The sequence below is a fragment of the Lagopus leucura genome, unplaced genomic scaffold, assembly GCF_019238085.1.
Source record: "Lagopus leucura isolate 7727_CA_CO unplaced genomic scaffold, USGS_WTPT01 Super-Scaffold_100015, whole genome shotgun sequence".
Lineage (NCBI taxonomy): Eukaryota > Metazoa > Chordata > Aves > Galliformes > Phasianidae > Lagopus > Lagopus leucura.
This window is the reverse complement of record NW_024962269.1, coordinates 16,400,478-16,416,484: the sequence shown is the minus strand read 5'-3', so window position 1 is coordinate 16,416,484 and position 16,007 is coordinate 16,400,478. Positions and strand designations below refer to the sequence as shown.

Below are 16,007 nucleotides of genomic sequence, written 5' to 3'. Positions count from 1 at the left end.
ATAATGGCACGAGGTTGCCAACAACTCTGGTTCTGAGCACTCAAATGTATCATTTCTGAGTTACTCTAATACATGCCCTGACTCACCCTGGACCAACAGAGGAGCAGCAACTTCAGGGTGATACCTCAGGTACTCCTTTGAAGCCAGCATGTGGTAGGCTGGGGCCAGCAACAGAACAGCAGCTGCACAAGAATTTTTGTAAAAATATCAGCTACTGTTCTAAGCATTAAGTTACCTGAAGGAACACTTACACGTAGGGCATTTCTAACATTGCCAGCTGAGGCTCACAGCACAAGAAGGCCTCCAGCACCTCCACCTGGGCTCGCTATCACCCCTCACACGCACTCACCCCAATAAATGGAAGCAGAAGTCTACGAGCTGATGGTCCCCAGTGGTCAGAGGTGCATTCTATCACATGCTGCTCAACCCTCCCCAGCTGTAAAGCAGTGCTAATATCCACTGCAGTGTTTTCAGGACGCTGTTTCTGTGTACAAGCTATCACACAGGAGCAGGGTCAGATTGGGAAGAAGGAAGAAGCAACTTGTTAATTAAAGAGAGATAACGTCAAAGCTAATCTCCAACGGACGCAGAACCCCTGACAGATTGAGTGATGCAAGCAGAGGGAAGACATCCCAGTACCCAAGACCCAAAGCCAGGCTCTGAGCCGTGGGACACAGCCCCACTGCTGCTACCAGCTGGGAAAAGGGCAAGTTCTTTGGCCCATCCTTTGTTTGTTTTGGCCACCTCGCGTGCCACTGGAAAGCAAAACTAAGATTTGGTGGCTTTTTTTTTTTCCTGGTCATTTCTTTGTATGAGGGGAATGCTGGGGTGACAATGCTGCAGGGGCAGAAGCAGGGAGGAGGATGGGAGGATGTGTTCTCATCCCCTTGTACAGGAGGAAAGGAGGGGGGGCTGCAAAGCAAACTGAAGCATCTTCTGAGAGGGAAATGAGAAATGTTTTTCTTCTTTGTGGTTTTCTCTGATCTCCCATATGTTTTCTCATATCTTTTTATAACCTTATCTATTATTTCTAGATCTACTTATCCTACAAACGATGCATGAAAATTTCAACAAAACAAATCAAAGGGAGCTAATTTAGCAGCTCCACGTCTAAGCGCAAGGCTCCCAAGCTCATCTGTGACAACACAAACTCCCTTGTTTGTATGGAGTTTGTGTTCCTCGTGGAAGCGATTTTGGAAGCTGGGAAATCAGGGGGGCAGACAAGCCAGCAGACTTCTCCCAGTTCATCCAGCAGATGAGCTGGGTGTAGGAGAGCCAAGCAGACCCTGACCAGATCAACACATTGTTTACTTTCAGAGTAATGGAATTCAATTACAACTAGAAATACGCAAATACAGTTTTATATAAGAAAATCGTTTTTATGGCAAAAAAAAAAACAAACATCCAACCACGCCTTGCAAACAGCTTCTATTTAACAAAGGGAGGCAGAAAGATCTCCAGCTGACAACAGAGCAGATTAAAATAGAACTTATAATCTGATAAAGCTGGAACACAGCCAAGACAGTTAATACAAAAATTCTTACGAAAGTTGCCAGAAACACATTTTTCCCCTCACAATTATAAATTATTAAGCTTTATAACCTTTTCTTTCGCACATTCTGAATGGCAGAGCTCAGAGGATTACTTTGTAGGCCATTCTCCTTCACATCCCAGAAAAGAGGTACCAAGCACAAATGCCTACTGGATATTTTTTGCTCCACATGCACACAATAATTTCAAGGAACGCCATGCATACTGCTAACAAGTCCTGTGAATTACTCAGACACTGGAAAAGGTAGATGTTTGAACGTGGATAATAACAATCTTTCCAAGCCAATTTGTGTAATTAAATGGATGTCAACCAGAAGAGCTTCAGACAAGCAATATGGAAACACAATTCTGTTCCAGCAATCTCTCTGTTCTGGAGGAGGTGTTGGAGCCAACTATTCACTTCTACCTAATGCACCCAGCTTAGAATCCAGAGAAGGCAAGGCACCAAACGCACGTTCTCTCCTGAGCACAGCTGACACTGACCTGCACTCAGCACACCTGGGCCCTGATGTTAGCACGAGACACACCGAGCTGCACAAACTGCAGTGCAGCAATTCTTTTCCCTCTTACCAAGTCACCACTAGCACCAGCTGCTGAATTATTCCACCTCCTTCACTCCAGCAATGATCCAAGCAGCAGATGGGGTTGGTATGTATCGAGCGTGCCCCAATCACACCTTGTTTGTTGCATTTTTATTGACTGGTTCACATGAGTAACGAGTTTTCAAAGTTGGAGTAAAAACCATCGTAATCCTTTGGAGCGCTATTCACAGGTCTAAAACACTTTAGATTCTATATCAATATTTCTATTAAAGAGATAATGAGCATAACTAATAATAATGACGTGTAAAAAACATTTCCTACCAGTTCTACTCTATTTTGACACAAAAAAAAGTCCATGGCATTAGAATGAACGAAGGCAGCTCGAGTGGCTGCGTTTTCTACAGCTCTAAAAATATTCTGTTCCACCTCACCAGCACCCGGGGCTAAAAATAGCCACGCAATCTTTCTGCAGTAAAATACCTCTTGCTGCCTTGAGAAAAAGCTGCTCTAAGTTTCCATTCAAAAGCAGAAACCTTCAAACCTTTAACGAAGCTCAGGTCGTCACGCCATCAACATGGGGATGCTTCCTGATGCAACAGCAGCTGGCCATCGTGCTGTCAGTGCTAAGGTTCATGCTCACCCAGCTGATTACAGAGGGGACACGCTATTTTCTAATGCAGAAACATATCTGGACTAAAATTAAGCTTACATTTTATACTCTACCTTAGCTGAAGACAAGAAAAGCCATCAGTGAATTGGCCTTTGACCAGTCGCATGCAATAGTAGCATGTTTATTGCTGAATGCAGGAATGGTTAAGCAGGAGGATCAGGACTACAGCAAATTTTTGCTCGATGCTGTAAGCCGAACAAGAGGTGTTAATTGGGCATTCACCAAGCTAATAGAGTACATCATCTTCATCAGTTACATCTGTCAAAATATTGACCGGTAAAACCCAAACACTATAGAAGATGTCAATCCAACACATAAATATTTATGTATCCCCCCCAAACACATAAGATTCTTCATTTTGTTGCAAGACAGACATTTTGCCTTTTTATTCTTTTCAGCTACAGAGGGCATTGTGTCAGTTTATGCTCCATCTCCTCTCAAGTAGCACCACTGAAAACGTAATATACCGGCTCCAAGCTAAGACAAAAATGGCTGCATTCGGATTAAGGCACAGAAAACATTTACCTTTTTAAAAGGTAAAATTCAGACAGGCTTCGAATCGCACTCAGTTGCAGCGGAAGCCAGGGAACCCGTAACACAATGCCCATATTGCTCATAACGGAGCTCGCCCAAATCCCCTCGCACCAATCCAGAGCGGGGCTCATTTACAGGCACGGTGCTTTTAACGAAGCAGAAAGCAGGCTGCTGCACAGGACAGGAACGATGAGAGGCCGTTTCTCGTTTGGGAGATCCGCAGCACCTCAGGATACATCGCTGCCCTTTTAAAAGCACCACAATTTATGAAGCTCCTGGGTAATGCAAGCATTTACACACAAACACTTCCTTTCTATCAACCGCAGCCCTTCAGCATCAAGCCCCTGCCACCAGCCAGAGCTGAGCAGCCATGCTGTGAACCCAGCACCCCACTGCCCTGGGCTCCTGCTGCCCGCTACACACAGCCATCCTATGCCCAGAGCAGGCTGCCCAAGGCTCCATCCAACCCTGGCTTAGCCCACCTGTAGGAATGAGGTGTGCACAGCTTCCCTGGGCAGCCTCTCCCTTTCTTCTCAGTGAGGATGGAGAAATATGTCATCCTTAGATCCAACCTAAACCCCCTGCTGATGACCAGGGCCAAGTCAACCCCAGTTGAAGAAGGACCCTGGGCCAGACGCTGAGGAGAACATCAAAACTCTTCAGAAAGCTGTATTTTTGTAAAGACACGAGTCATTCTTCCCCTGACAGCAGTGGCCAGCTCCTCATCCACTCCCAAGGGTTACAACTGCACTCCAGAACACTGCATCACAGTGAAATGGCAGTATTGAGTTCTTGGGCTTAAAACTGATGAAAAACTGACCTCGGGTTCTGGTCACTCTGCAGCATTTCTCTCTTCAGATCATTTTCAGATTCCACATGGCTTAAGTCACCGCCTTTAATAGTTAAGCCCTCTTTACTCCCTGCCTTTCCCACTCCCAATGGAGCTATGCCTATTGCTTCTGAGCATTATTTGAAACAGTGCCTAAACATACATATACAAAAATAGCCTGGAAATATTCCAAAGGCTACAATTAATTCATAAATATCACTTATTTTATAGCACTTCATTATATACTGTATGAAAAGAAAAGATCAGCTGGAACTTCCAGTGCAATTGGACACATACTTAGGCATTATTATGTTTAATCAGCCACGTATCACAGCATTTCTGAGCAACACAGACTCCTGCAGACCTTCAAGACCGATCCAATGCTGACCAACAGCATCAGAACTCTCTCCTTTCCATTCTACCTCTCACCACTACTCTTGCTGGGCCCACAGACCTCCTCTGCTGGGCAAGGAACATCACTGGATCCTCCACACCCTGCTTAAGTCCCTTGATTTACTCACACACCTAAACGTAGACCCCAAAAATCACCTGCCATTCAGGCTGGAAAAAGCTTCTGCTCCTAAGAGCACCAGCAGCAGTGAAGCACTCCACTACAAGCAAGCTGCTAGCACTGCCTACCCTGATTCTAACGTATTTTTGGTCTCAGCAAGACAGCATCAAGTTTTATAATCCTTATTAGGATTAAAGGCAATAAGTAACTTCAACATTTATGATCAGATAAGAACCCCTACTAAGTTCTCTCCTACAATTAGAGCATCCCACACCACCTTCTTCTGAAAGTCATCCTAAAGGGAGATTAAAGCATCAAGATTCCAAGTTAACAAAGCCGTTCAAGACACGGAAGCTGGAAATGCTGCTGGGAAGTGACACCCATGTCTTAGCTGCAAGTGGAAATCTTAAAAGCACATATGTGTATAGCACAGCTCCCTCTCATGATACCTGAGCAACACTTCCGAGCCTCAAAGCACCTCAGTGGGATGCCACCCCAAACTTTATTCACTGATTACTAATGGATTACTCAGACTTTGAATCAACAGTGTGGTCTGCCATAATTCCTTCCACTACAAGCTTTAATTATCAAAAAGATATCCTAATTTGATCTCGGGAAGTAAAGTAGCTTTCTAGATCCATCCACACTAGAGCAGTGGCATCAGAAAGCACCCACATCCTGCAGGATCCTGGGACCGGGGTGATCTCAGATCCACGCGTGAGGAGCCAACAATCACCTGCTAAGGTGAACAGTGAGCACTGACACTCCTCCTCTTGCAGCACAAGAGCTGCACAGCTGTGCGAAACTTAAAAACATTAAGAGAAACTAAGTACGGAAAGATGTGAACCTGAAGAAGGCCATATGCAAATAAAACCAGAGCCCAAAAAAGAAACTTCAGTGCGCCGTAGCTCTGCTCTGCCACAGCACGCAAACAAGAGCGCAGATTCCAGCTCCTTCTTGCGCAACCCGAAGCTGCAGAGCCGGAAGTCGGAGCGCGGCCTGGGCTGAGAATGCAGGGTTTTGCTGAACTTCCTCCCACAAAGAACATTTGAAAAAATAACAAACACAGAAGACAGTAAAAGCGTGACTTTCATATAAACCATGATTCTGATTGCACAGAGCAGCAGATCAGCTCGCTGATATATGGAAGGGTGAAATACTTGCCAAACAAAACTCTTCCAGTTTCCAACCTAGATTTCTAGCTGCTTTGATTTGTTTAATTGTTTAATAGCTGTAACTTGAACTACAGCCACACTAAAGATTTTGGTCAGACCAGACGCAAGCTCTGCCTTCAGGAATGTGCCATGTCCAAATAACCACGGCCAATCACATGTGAAACAAGTTTCAATGTAAATGCAAGAGCATTTACCATGGAGCGTGACTGCCAGTCAGTGAGCACCAGGCAGAGCTGCTCTTCTGAGGGCAGGCACCAGGGGAGAACCCGGACTTCTGGAGAAACCCTGTTATAGTCCACAGATGAAGAAATTCCACCGGGACCTAAACAAACCTGAGCAGAGCCACAGAAGCTCCTTCTGCCCAATGGAGACAGCCCACAGGTGCTGGCAGGCAGGCGATGCTGCTCTGTGGGGGTGATGCCCAGAACACCGCATTGTTGCCTCCTCCTTCCAGAAGGCTGAGATGCGTGGGCCAAAATTCCCATTTCCACGGCTCAGTGCTTTAAACATCACTTAGCATGGAAACACAGCAAACAAATCACAGGACCATCACCCACGTGGAGTTCAGACAGCTTCATAAAAACAGAATGGCACAGCCCATAACCTCCCTCATCCTTTAAATTCAAAAGAAAAAGTTAATCTTCCACTACACACAGGTAAACAAACACCCGTAGCCTAGTTACAATGTTTTTTGGAACAACTACATAGCTAAAGCAATTAGAAATGACATATGCTGTAACAAGAAGTATTTTTAAGATGTTGTTTAACAATCTAAGGTTCCTTCCATAATAAGCTGGCAGAATTCGGGTACTCATTACTCATCTCATAGTAAACATTTTACCACACAAGAGATCTATCGGTGTGATAGAAGTTACTTTTAGAAAACTGGCCCTATTCTTAAAAAATAACCAATTAGTAGCGTATGCACAGCGACTGAAGGCTGAAAATAAAATACAGTGAAAGCTGCAGCTTCTCTTAAGGAACTAAGAAGCAAGATTCTCTAACTTAAAGGAATTCCTATTAAAAAAAGGTCAAAATAATAAGCAGCTTTCATACATTTGTCAAGGCCAAATGGGATCTCCGTCTCCAAAACATCTTCATATAATCACATGAAATGGCTGTTCAGCACAAGGCAGAGTGCTCACACTTCTCATTAGAGCTGCAAGAGCTCAGAGTACACATCCATCCACCACCACACACCTTCAGAACAAGCAATGAGTATCCTGAACTGGCTCGTACACAAGAATATCCAATACGGGCTCCTCCTCAATGCTGCAAGGATGATGACTAACAAAAGATGGATAAATTCCACAGCTCTGCTGCCTTTTGGAGAGATCTCTTCCTTTCAGCTAAACGAGGCTACTGGCAGCCTTCACAGGACCACAGAAATGCTGTCACCTCCAGCAGCCCAGGCAGCAGAACCGTGACCAGCAGCACTAGCCACAAGGCTCCAAGAAGCTGTGTAGGAGTTATGTAGTTGGAACACTTGGAAGCAAAACAAGGCACCTAAGTGAGCAGAGCAGCAGGAGCGGTCCCACCGCCGCCCAGATCTAGGTGCTACTGTCAGCTGTTCAGAGACAAGCAGGTTGAAGCAGCACGGGCTGTGCTTACACGTTCAACTCGTTAGGCGACTCTGGGAGCATCCTACTCACTGCTGGGGGTTTTACGGGTTGCTGCACAGCAAACAGAAATAAAGATAGCCAACAGCCTTCTAACGTTAGCTTGTCACAGCCATTTCAGCCAGCCATGCTAAAGATGAGACCCTCAGTAATTGCTGCTGGTGAGGAGGAGGGGGGTTGATAAAGCACTGTTTTCTTCCCTGTTTGTGAATGAATCCTGCCCACCTAGCTGTCAGCATGCAGATTTTATTGCAGTTCAGAGCTACATTTTGAGGAAGCAAGTATAAGAAGGTAACATCCATTTCCTTCTTTTGTTCTTGACATTAAAAATAATAGTTAGCAAATTTAATTTCCTTATCTGTTATTCACATTAGCTTGCATACTGCCTACTTGCACAGAATATCTGGGCACAGAATGCATACTCAGGTGTCCTGCTGCGCAACTCCCTTCCCCCAAGCTTTGTCAAGTTATCGTTTTCCAAATTAATAATTACTTCTTGATGGCACAGAAGACTCCTCCAGGCAATCCTTCAAGCAGCCCCACATTGAATGGGGAAAGACCAAGAGAGAATCAGATCCAAAGATGCGATCCACCGAATTCATATGTAATGATTTCTTTCAGAAGAATCCAAAAATCCTCAAACCAATGGAGTCTGCACTCATCCCCACGTACTTTTACCATTCTGACAGGTTCTATTCTAAGAACAGAGACATTCATTCAAAACTCTTCAGCAGCTCATCTCTTAGTTCTCGCGGTGCAAGAAAATGAAGAAAAAAACCAAAGTTTCTTATAACCATCCCATAATGAACCTATCAGGAAAAAGCAAGCAGGAGATCCCAAAATGTTGGCCAAATGACAAAGTTCTGAATGTTCAGTCTGCATCTGCCGTTTGAAAACAAAACCCGAGAACCAAGAAATTGGATATCTGAGGAAAGCCGTGCATTGCCACAGTGAGAAGAATGTCCAAACCATTTAGGGCGAGCATTAAAAAATATCACTTGGAGCTCCTTTCTGTCAGAGTATTCGTAAATGCACAGATGAAGATGACACACAGGGGCTCTGAGTTGTTTTGCCACGGCGCTGGGCACCCTGCTCTGCGTCCCCCTGCTCAGGTAAGGGTTGGACCAGGAGGACCCAGAGGTCCCTTCCCACCTCAACCACCCGCAATTCTGCAATAGTGCACAGAGCTGCACACCCCTGGTTACTAATCCAATCGTTATTTTCCTGCTCCAGTCGACACATACATCTATTACTTTAAAACATCCTCCTGACGTTTAGAGCTGGCAACTTCACAATCTGCAGAAGCATTGCTTTCCACTACAAAAGGAAACAAACGTTGCTCACACGCATGGACACTGAAATATTCTTCCCAAAAAGCACAGGAAGAAACAGCTTTTTTTTTTTTTTTTTTTTTTTACCAGTACTGCCTCAGATAAACAGCACGGGATGCACATGCTAAACAAAAACCCAGAACAAGCCCTGACACCAACTGAAAGGAGCAGAGATTACTTCAACTGCTTGGTTGGAGCTTCACCCACTCGCATTTTCTTACCCTGGCATTCAGAGTCCACCAAGGGGAAAAAACATTTTATTGTACATGAATGCTCAAGCAATAAGAAATGACAGAGCACGAATTACGATCTCCTCATTCAGGGCTGGTTTGTCAGGCACAGCACTGACAGAAAAGTGTTCTTACCACATCTAGGACTAAAAGCAAACCATAACTCCTGCATCGGGATGTCTTATTGAAATGACAGTGTTATTTTTTAGTTGTTATAATGTAGAAGTGATGAGACACATTCTGAGCACCTAACTGTCCTGTAGCACCAACACCGCCCGGGACGCTTATCAATCCATCAGACTTCAGACTAGAACAGAACAGATACAGCACACCTTTGAAAACAATATCTGAACCAGAACCCGAGAGGATCAAAAGCCGTCTGTTCTTCTCACAGTCTCAGATTCAACAGCTAAAACAAAACACAACTGTGCAACGTGCTGCAGAAGTCTGCACACAACCACACTCGCTCACACAGCAGACTCCTGTCAGCCCTGCGGCAGCGCAGGCTACAAGCATAAACTACCTGCTCACTTTTGCTTACAAGGAATCTCTTTTGCAAAGGACAATCTTTTCATGCCCCACCACCTCCCAACTCTCTCCCTCCCATCTCCCCCTCCTGCCAACTCTTCTCGCTGTGAGTCTTCACCAGGATTTCAAGACGGCAGAAGGTTCCAACATACAAGCAGCCTCTCCAGGAATCAACAGGACTATTGCATTGAAGTCGTATTAAAAGTTGCCGTGCTCACAAATGCAAGGTGGAGTCAGAGCCAGAAAAAACCCACGTTGTTACATAACGCTCTGTAAGCATCATCTGGTGCTCAGCAGCTATCCAAGAGATTTATACCTTGGTACAAAAACTGTTAGAGAAAAGAAGCCACAACAGCTGAAGAACCACAAGTCCTCCCAAACTCGGATGTTCAGTCCATAAGGGATCATGGCAAACAACACAGCATTCCTTCCCAGCACAGATGAGAAGACCTTTGTGGGCCTTACTGAAGGTTGTTGGAGTACTTTATTTTTTTTTAATCATTAAGCTCTATGTTTTGAGGGATTTTTCTGTGCGTGTTTTTTGTTTTTTAAAGTTAAACAGTTGTGGAGTTTGTTTGCTTTTTTCAAGTTCCTTTTCCTAAGGTTCAATTGTTTCTTTTCAAACTCACCCCTTAAACATAACGGAACTTTGAACCATATTTAATGGCTCGGCTAAAGCAACTAATGAGCATTACGTAAGATGTCTCTCTGCATAGAACAATCTGTTCCCAAAGTTACCAAAAATAGCAATTCTCTAAACACTGCTGTGATGCAATATTTAACCAGTTGCTGCATTAGCAGCTTAATTCATCCATCTATTAAAAAGTCCATCTTCAAACACTACCACAGTCACAAACATTAACACAAACATATCACAACACAAGCTTACCTAGGCTGGTAGGTTTTATCAGCTCATCCAACAAGTCGTAAAAAGGTAACTTCTGAAGTTTGATGTCGGGATGGACAGGGTGGAGCGCAGATGTGAGGTGGGGGAGTTCCAGTTCATGTTTAGGTCCCAGAAGCGAAACGGGGAGCAATGGTGACGTGGCGGGGTGGCCATCGTAACTGAGCTGTGGAATGGTAGATGGAGACAAAGCTGCTGGCATGGAGCTTGAGTGTACGCTGGAGAGAGATAAGTCTGCAGGTGTCATGATTTTCTGGGGGAACCTTCGCCTATAGAGTTCTTTGATTTTCATTTGTACAGCAGGACTGCAGCCAGCCTTTAACAAATGCAGTGCTTTCGTGAGAAGTTCGTGTTTCCGTCCGTGCTTGTTTCTCCCTGCGTAGCCCAGAAGTACTTGCAGCTCAGAAACTCTAAGGCTCATAACCATTTGCTTGAAAGAAACAAAACAAAAAATTAGTATTCAAGTTTCATCATCTCAAGCGCTAACATTAGAATGTAGCTTAATCTTGTTAAGCAGAACATTCTTGAAGGCACATGACCGTTGCTATTCTTCCATTATTGAACTGAAATATAATGAGAACAGGACAAGATAGGTGCATCTACTTAGAGAGTCTGTAACGAGCAATTTTTAAAGGGATTTCCACTTGCCACAGGCAATTCAGGATAGCAACACTGGGGAAAAACTGAGACAAGGACAGCTTGTCAGTACGAGAAATAACACTGGGATGCATAACTATTTTCCAATCAGTGTTCTGCTAACATCTATAACGTTAACAATTCTTCTGACTTGCAGCTAGAGGAACCAGGAGTCACGCACTGCCAATATCCAAGTCTCCACTACTTGCACTTGAAAGCTGTGTCAGCACTTAACTCCAGGGCCCTACTTCACTTTTAAGTCCCTCTCTCACTTTCGCCATGCAGCTTAACTATTCCACGCAGGTTCAAAGGAAAGGAGAGAAATGACTGATGCTTAAAGAAATAGAAAGAGGTAATTATAATTCGAGTTGCCTAACCCCACATGATCATTACTGAGTTAAAGGAAACTCCTTGGGCTTCAATTTCCTCACTTATCCTCAATCTGTTCTCTCATCAGAGCTGCACGTTCTGTTTTGGTTCACGGAGCCCACTGTGCCTTCTATTCAATTGCATCTTTATTTAAGCAGTTTTTCACTGTCCCTCCAATAGTTAATGAATCAAACCAGTAGGACTTGTAAACCGTTTCACTTCCCCAGGAACTGAGAAACACACTATGCAAAGCAGAGCAACCAGCAATCCCCTGTGCACACCAAGTGCTTCCCCATGTCAATCAGCAGCCAGAAAGACAACTCACAAGTCTGCATCCTATTTCAGAACGTCTTTCAGTGCTTGTCAGTGGCTTACTCACCATAACACAGCCCATGACACAAACTGAAATGATATTCCTGCAGAATTCTGCATTTGCAAGAATTTCATGAAAGCAAAATGCCTAAAACCCACCGCTACCACCAGCTAGTTGGATCTTCCATAGGAAGAACAGGGGTGTCTTGGCAGAACAAGGCATTTCAGTTACACTCTGAGGCACTGACAGCTGAAAGGAAAGCGAAACAAACAGATCTGAAACACGCAAAAGAACACTGTAATGCTCAACAAACATTTCTCCAACAGAATGAGGAGTTACAGCTGAAGGGCTCTGCCTGTGACCATCACCATTTATAAACACCACTTCCTCAGCAGCGGTCTCAGTGTCACTCTGTTCTTGTACTGCTAGAAACTCGCAGGCCCAGCTTGCAAAAAAAAAAAATGCAGAGGAATAAGAAATAATTGAGCTAAATGAGAAACTCCTGCTAAATTTTGGATGCTGTCCATCTCTCAACTTATGGAGAAGTTTGAAATAAGCACACAGACAGCAGGGCCCATCGTGCAGCCAGACTCTTGAACCAAAACAAATAAAATTCCTCATGTTTTCCCCACCCTGAAACATTCCTTAAAAAGAAGAACACGAAAAACACTTTTTGCAATATTAAGAGCACTAGCAGATGCACCAACTGCAAATAGCCAATGAAGAAATGGCACTAGCAGTTTGTAGCAGAGAGCTGTCCCTACTTCTGGCTGTTTATCAATATAAAGTGCTTGTTCAGTTCTTCCTAATGCAGAAACAAGTAGAAGGTAAAAATATAAACAAAAATCGAGGTTGGTTCAAGTTAAACACAGATATCAAAGACTGCAAGACTAGTTTGCAAACTGCAATTACAGGTAACCTGGTGTTACAGCCTAGAGTACAGGTAAATGCACATTCCTCCCAACTTCACACCAGGGCACAGAAGCGGGTGCTGTTTAATTTAGCTGCTCACCCGCTGTGGAACTGCGGTGCGAGGCAGCAATGTGGCCACAAGCTGGTTCCATGCATGATGAACCCTGCTATCAAACCAATGGGGTGCTCTGATGGTACTGTGCATTTTGGTACCTGTCATACTAAGGTAACAACTAAAGTCCAAGGAGGGAGGACAGCAGAAAAATTGTTCCAAGTGTGAAAGCCAGCTCTACAGAACCACAACTTATCTCAGTTTTGACTTGCTGTAGCCCTCGATAGAGCTCCGAAGGTAACTCTAATCTATAAACACCCATCTGACATTTCCTGCTCAACAGCACAACACAAGCACGTGCTCCTGCACGGAAGCTGTGAGTCACGAGGGCTGCCTGCCTGGCAGCATGCACTCCGCCACCCATGCACCCTCCCCCAGGCCTTGGGTGCCACTTCCCTGCCTCACCACAGGTCACCCAACTGCACATGTCGGGCAGGAGGCCCGCAGAAGCACTGCATGAAGCCACTGCTTTCCCACCTCCCAGCTGCTTGTTTCCAAATCTGGGCCACGGCACTGGCAGCCAGATGGCAGGCACGCAGCCATTCGATCCTGCTCCCACTGCACCCCTGCTGCTGGCTGAGGAAACACAGGGATGTATCCTTCCCACACCTACTTCAGGTAACCAGTACGGTCTGAAAAAAAAAAAATAATCAACAGCTTAAGGATGCTGAAGCAATCCATGGGCATCGCCCTAAGGCACCCACTGACTTCCTTCCTGCATCTACTTATTAGAAAGGATGTTCTACCTACAGCTCTGTTTCAAGAGCTGCTGCATATTTAAAGGTTGTACCTACATATCAGATACAAAAACTGTTCAAGTTACCCATCCAAAACATCTGGACACGTCTCAGGCTAACAGGAACACTTTTTTCAAAACCCAAGACATCCACCGTAGGGCTACGAAACACAAAACAACAGGCTGCTGAGTGCACACTGCACAGTGTGTGCCCCACAGCTCCTGACTCAGTCCAACGCCTCCATCAGCAAACAGGCCACTTTGGAGAAGTGCACCTATGACACAAAATTTTTGTTTCACAACGTTATTTAGGCAGAATAGCCACTTTCCCAGGAACCTTAACTTCTAGGGAACAAATGCATACAGAGCCATCAACATTAAGTGCCATTTACTGCTACTTCTGTTCGAAAGAAAACAGCAGAGAGAAATCTTCATAGAATCTTCACTTTCTGCTCCCTCCTCTGCTTCTTTGGGGGAAGGACTTCTCTGGAAGGAAAGACACCTTGACCTGGGAGGTAAAAGCGAGCATCAGTAAGCTAGTTTTTTTGTCTTTCTTTTAATTAAATTAACAGGAAAGCATCAACAGGGAAGCACAGTAGATAGTACTGAAAACTAGTTACAAACAGCAGTCAGAAGATGCTGCCTACAAAGCAGTGCCCAACCACCCTCAGCAGCAGCACGAGGAACCCCAACAAGCAGATAATGCCTTCTACAGAGGGTTACTGCTCCAATAATCAGCCCCAGCATCAATCTGGAGAATTTAACAAGTTATTTCCGGATGCCTGTGATAACTTGAAGCTGTGAACAAGCTCCAAAACACATCCAAGAGATCTGCCAGGACAACAGGCAGCATTTGGCTGGGTACCATACCACACGGCGTGCCTAGAGCTATGCAACAGGTCCTCCTCAGCTCCCTAACCATCAACATGAATGCTGAAGGGGGGAAAAAAGGAAAATTGAACGCCTCACCCTAATCTGATGATGAGAGAAGTAAAAGAAGAAACAAGATTCCGATTCTTTTTCCCCGAATAAAAGCAACTAGGAAGCATTAGATTAGTATGGAAATGGTCTTGGAATTAATCTCAGTATGCCTCCGACATCCAGCTGTAAAAATAGAGGAGAGTTCCTGCATGCTACAAGCAGCCTGGTTAACCCGATATAAATCTTCTTGAGAAGAAAGAGCTACACAAGCCCTCCGCACAGACTGAGCTCTTGGGCTTCCACACACCTACGATTTGTGAAAGTGACAGATCATAAAAGATGGGAATACTTTTACCTCTATGAAGGCACATTCCTGGGTCCTAAATTCTATTTGCAAGACTTACAGGAGGAAACTAAAAGGGCTCAACTGTATAAAATGAAACCAGCCTACCGAAAACCTACAGGAGGGAGTGAAACAGCCAATTCATGGGAGCTGAGGCCTCCACGACAGGCTGTAACTTCCTGCATTTGTCTAATGCAACCAAAATACTAAAGGGTTGAAGTCACAGTAATTCAAAAGGGAAGGGAGGCAAAAGCACAGAAGAACGGTCATAAATATGCAACACACTGCAACCTTTAAGGAGGCAATTGGTTTTCATAATGAGAAACTCAGCTGTCTCCCAGTGTGATACATACAATGTTTAGGCAAGCAGGGCAGCTCTAAAAGAATAGGTACAAACCAATGGCAGGTACAATGTTATTTGCCTTTCGCTGCACGCACAAGGAGATTGGGTTTCTTTGGCTTACAAGATACTCAATGTTTGACCAGTTTATCCGTGCTGATAAAGAACATTTTACAGCCATATGACCAGAACTACACGTTCACCTCCCTGGCATTAAAAATGGTTCTGATCCACAAAAAAATGCATCAAAATGACATCGGCTGCTAACGCCAGAAGCAGCCTGGGTTGACCTACTGTTAGCATCTCTGCAGCTGTGGGCTTAAGGTCAGACTCCGCATTCATGATTTTCACTAGCTCCCATGCTAGCAAAGAAAGCACAGGGCCAGGCTGAAGTCACCCTGTGTTTCTTATTTCAGTGAGCTAACAAACAATGTGCTTCCTTGCTACTAATGTTACTGCTGAGCATCTTCAACATAAACATTCCAGCCCTTGAAAGAACCCACCTCAGCTGCAAGCACCTTCCAAGAGCAGGAACCCTCTCTGGCACTGAAAAGTGTGGAACTTTGCTCTGCAAGAGCTTCTGAGAGACTTTCAAGGTGAGGCTGGATCAGCCCTGGGGCAACCTGATCGAGCTGTGAATGTTCCTGTTCACTGTGGGAGAGTTGGACTAGACGGCCTTCAGAGATCCCTTCCAACTCTGAGGTTTCTATGATTCTATGACTCTGGCCAGTAGGTCCTGCAATTTCCTGCTGTCCTCACGTGACAGCTCAGTATGCCCAAACCGCTCAGCTCTGCCCCAAACTCCACAGAAGCAGCAGCGCAAAGAACCCCATTAGAATCACCCAGGTTGGAAGGATGCTCCACGTGGCCAAGCCCAACCACCAACTCGCCCCACTGAGTG

General features: G+C 44.8%; 1 protein-coding gene across 2 annotated transcripts in view; it reads right to left on the bottom strand.

Moving 5' to 3' along the window:
• PIAS1 (protein inhibitor of activated STAT 1) overlaps positions 1–16,007 on the bottom strand; it is a 51,729-nt gene that overhangs the window by 21,292 nt on the left and 14,430 nt on the right. For both annotated transcript variants that reach the window (XM_042875834.1, XM_042875835.1), the window contains exon 2: positions 10,410–10,854. In XM_042875834.1, the coding sequence (XP_042731768.1) occupies positions 10,410–10,854 (445 nt within the window). The remainder of the gene's footprint in view (positions 1–10,409; positions 10,855–16,007) is intronic.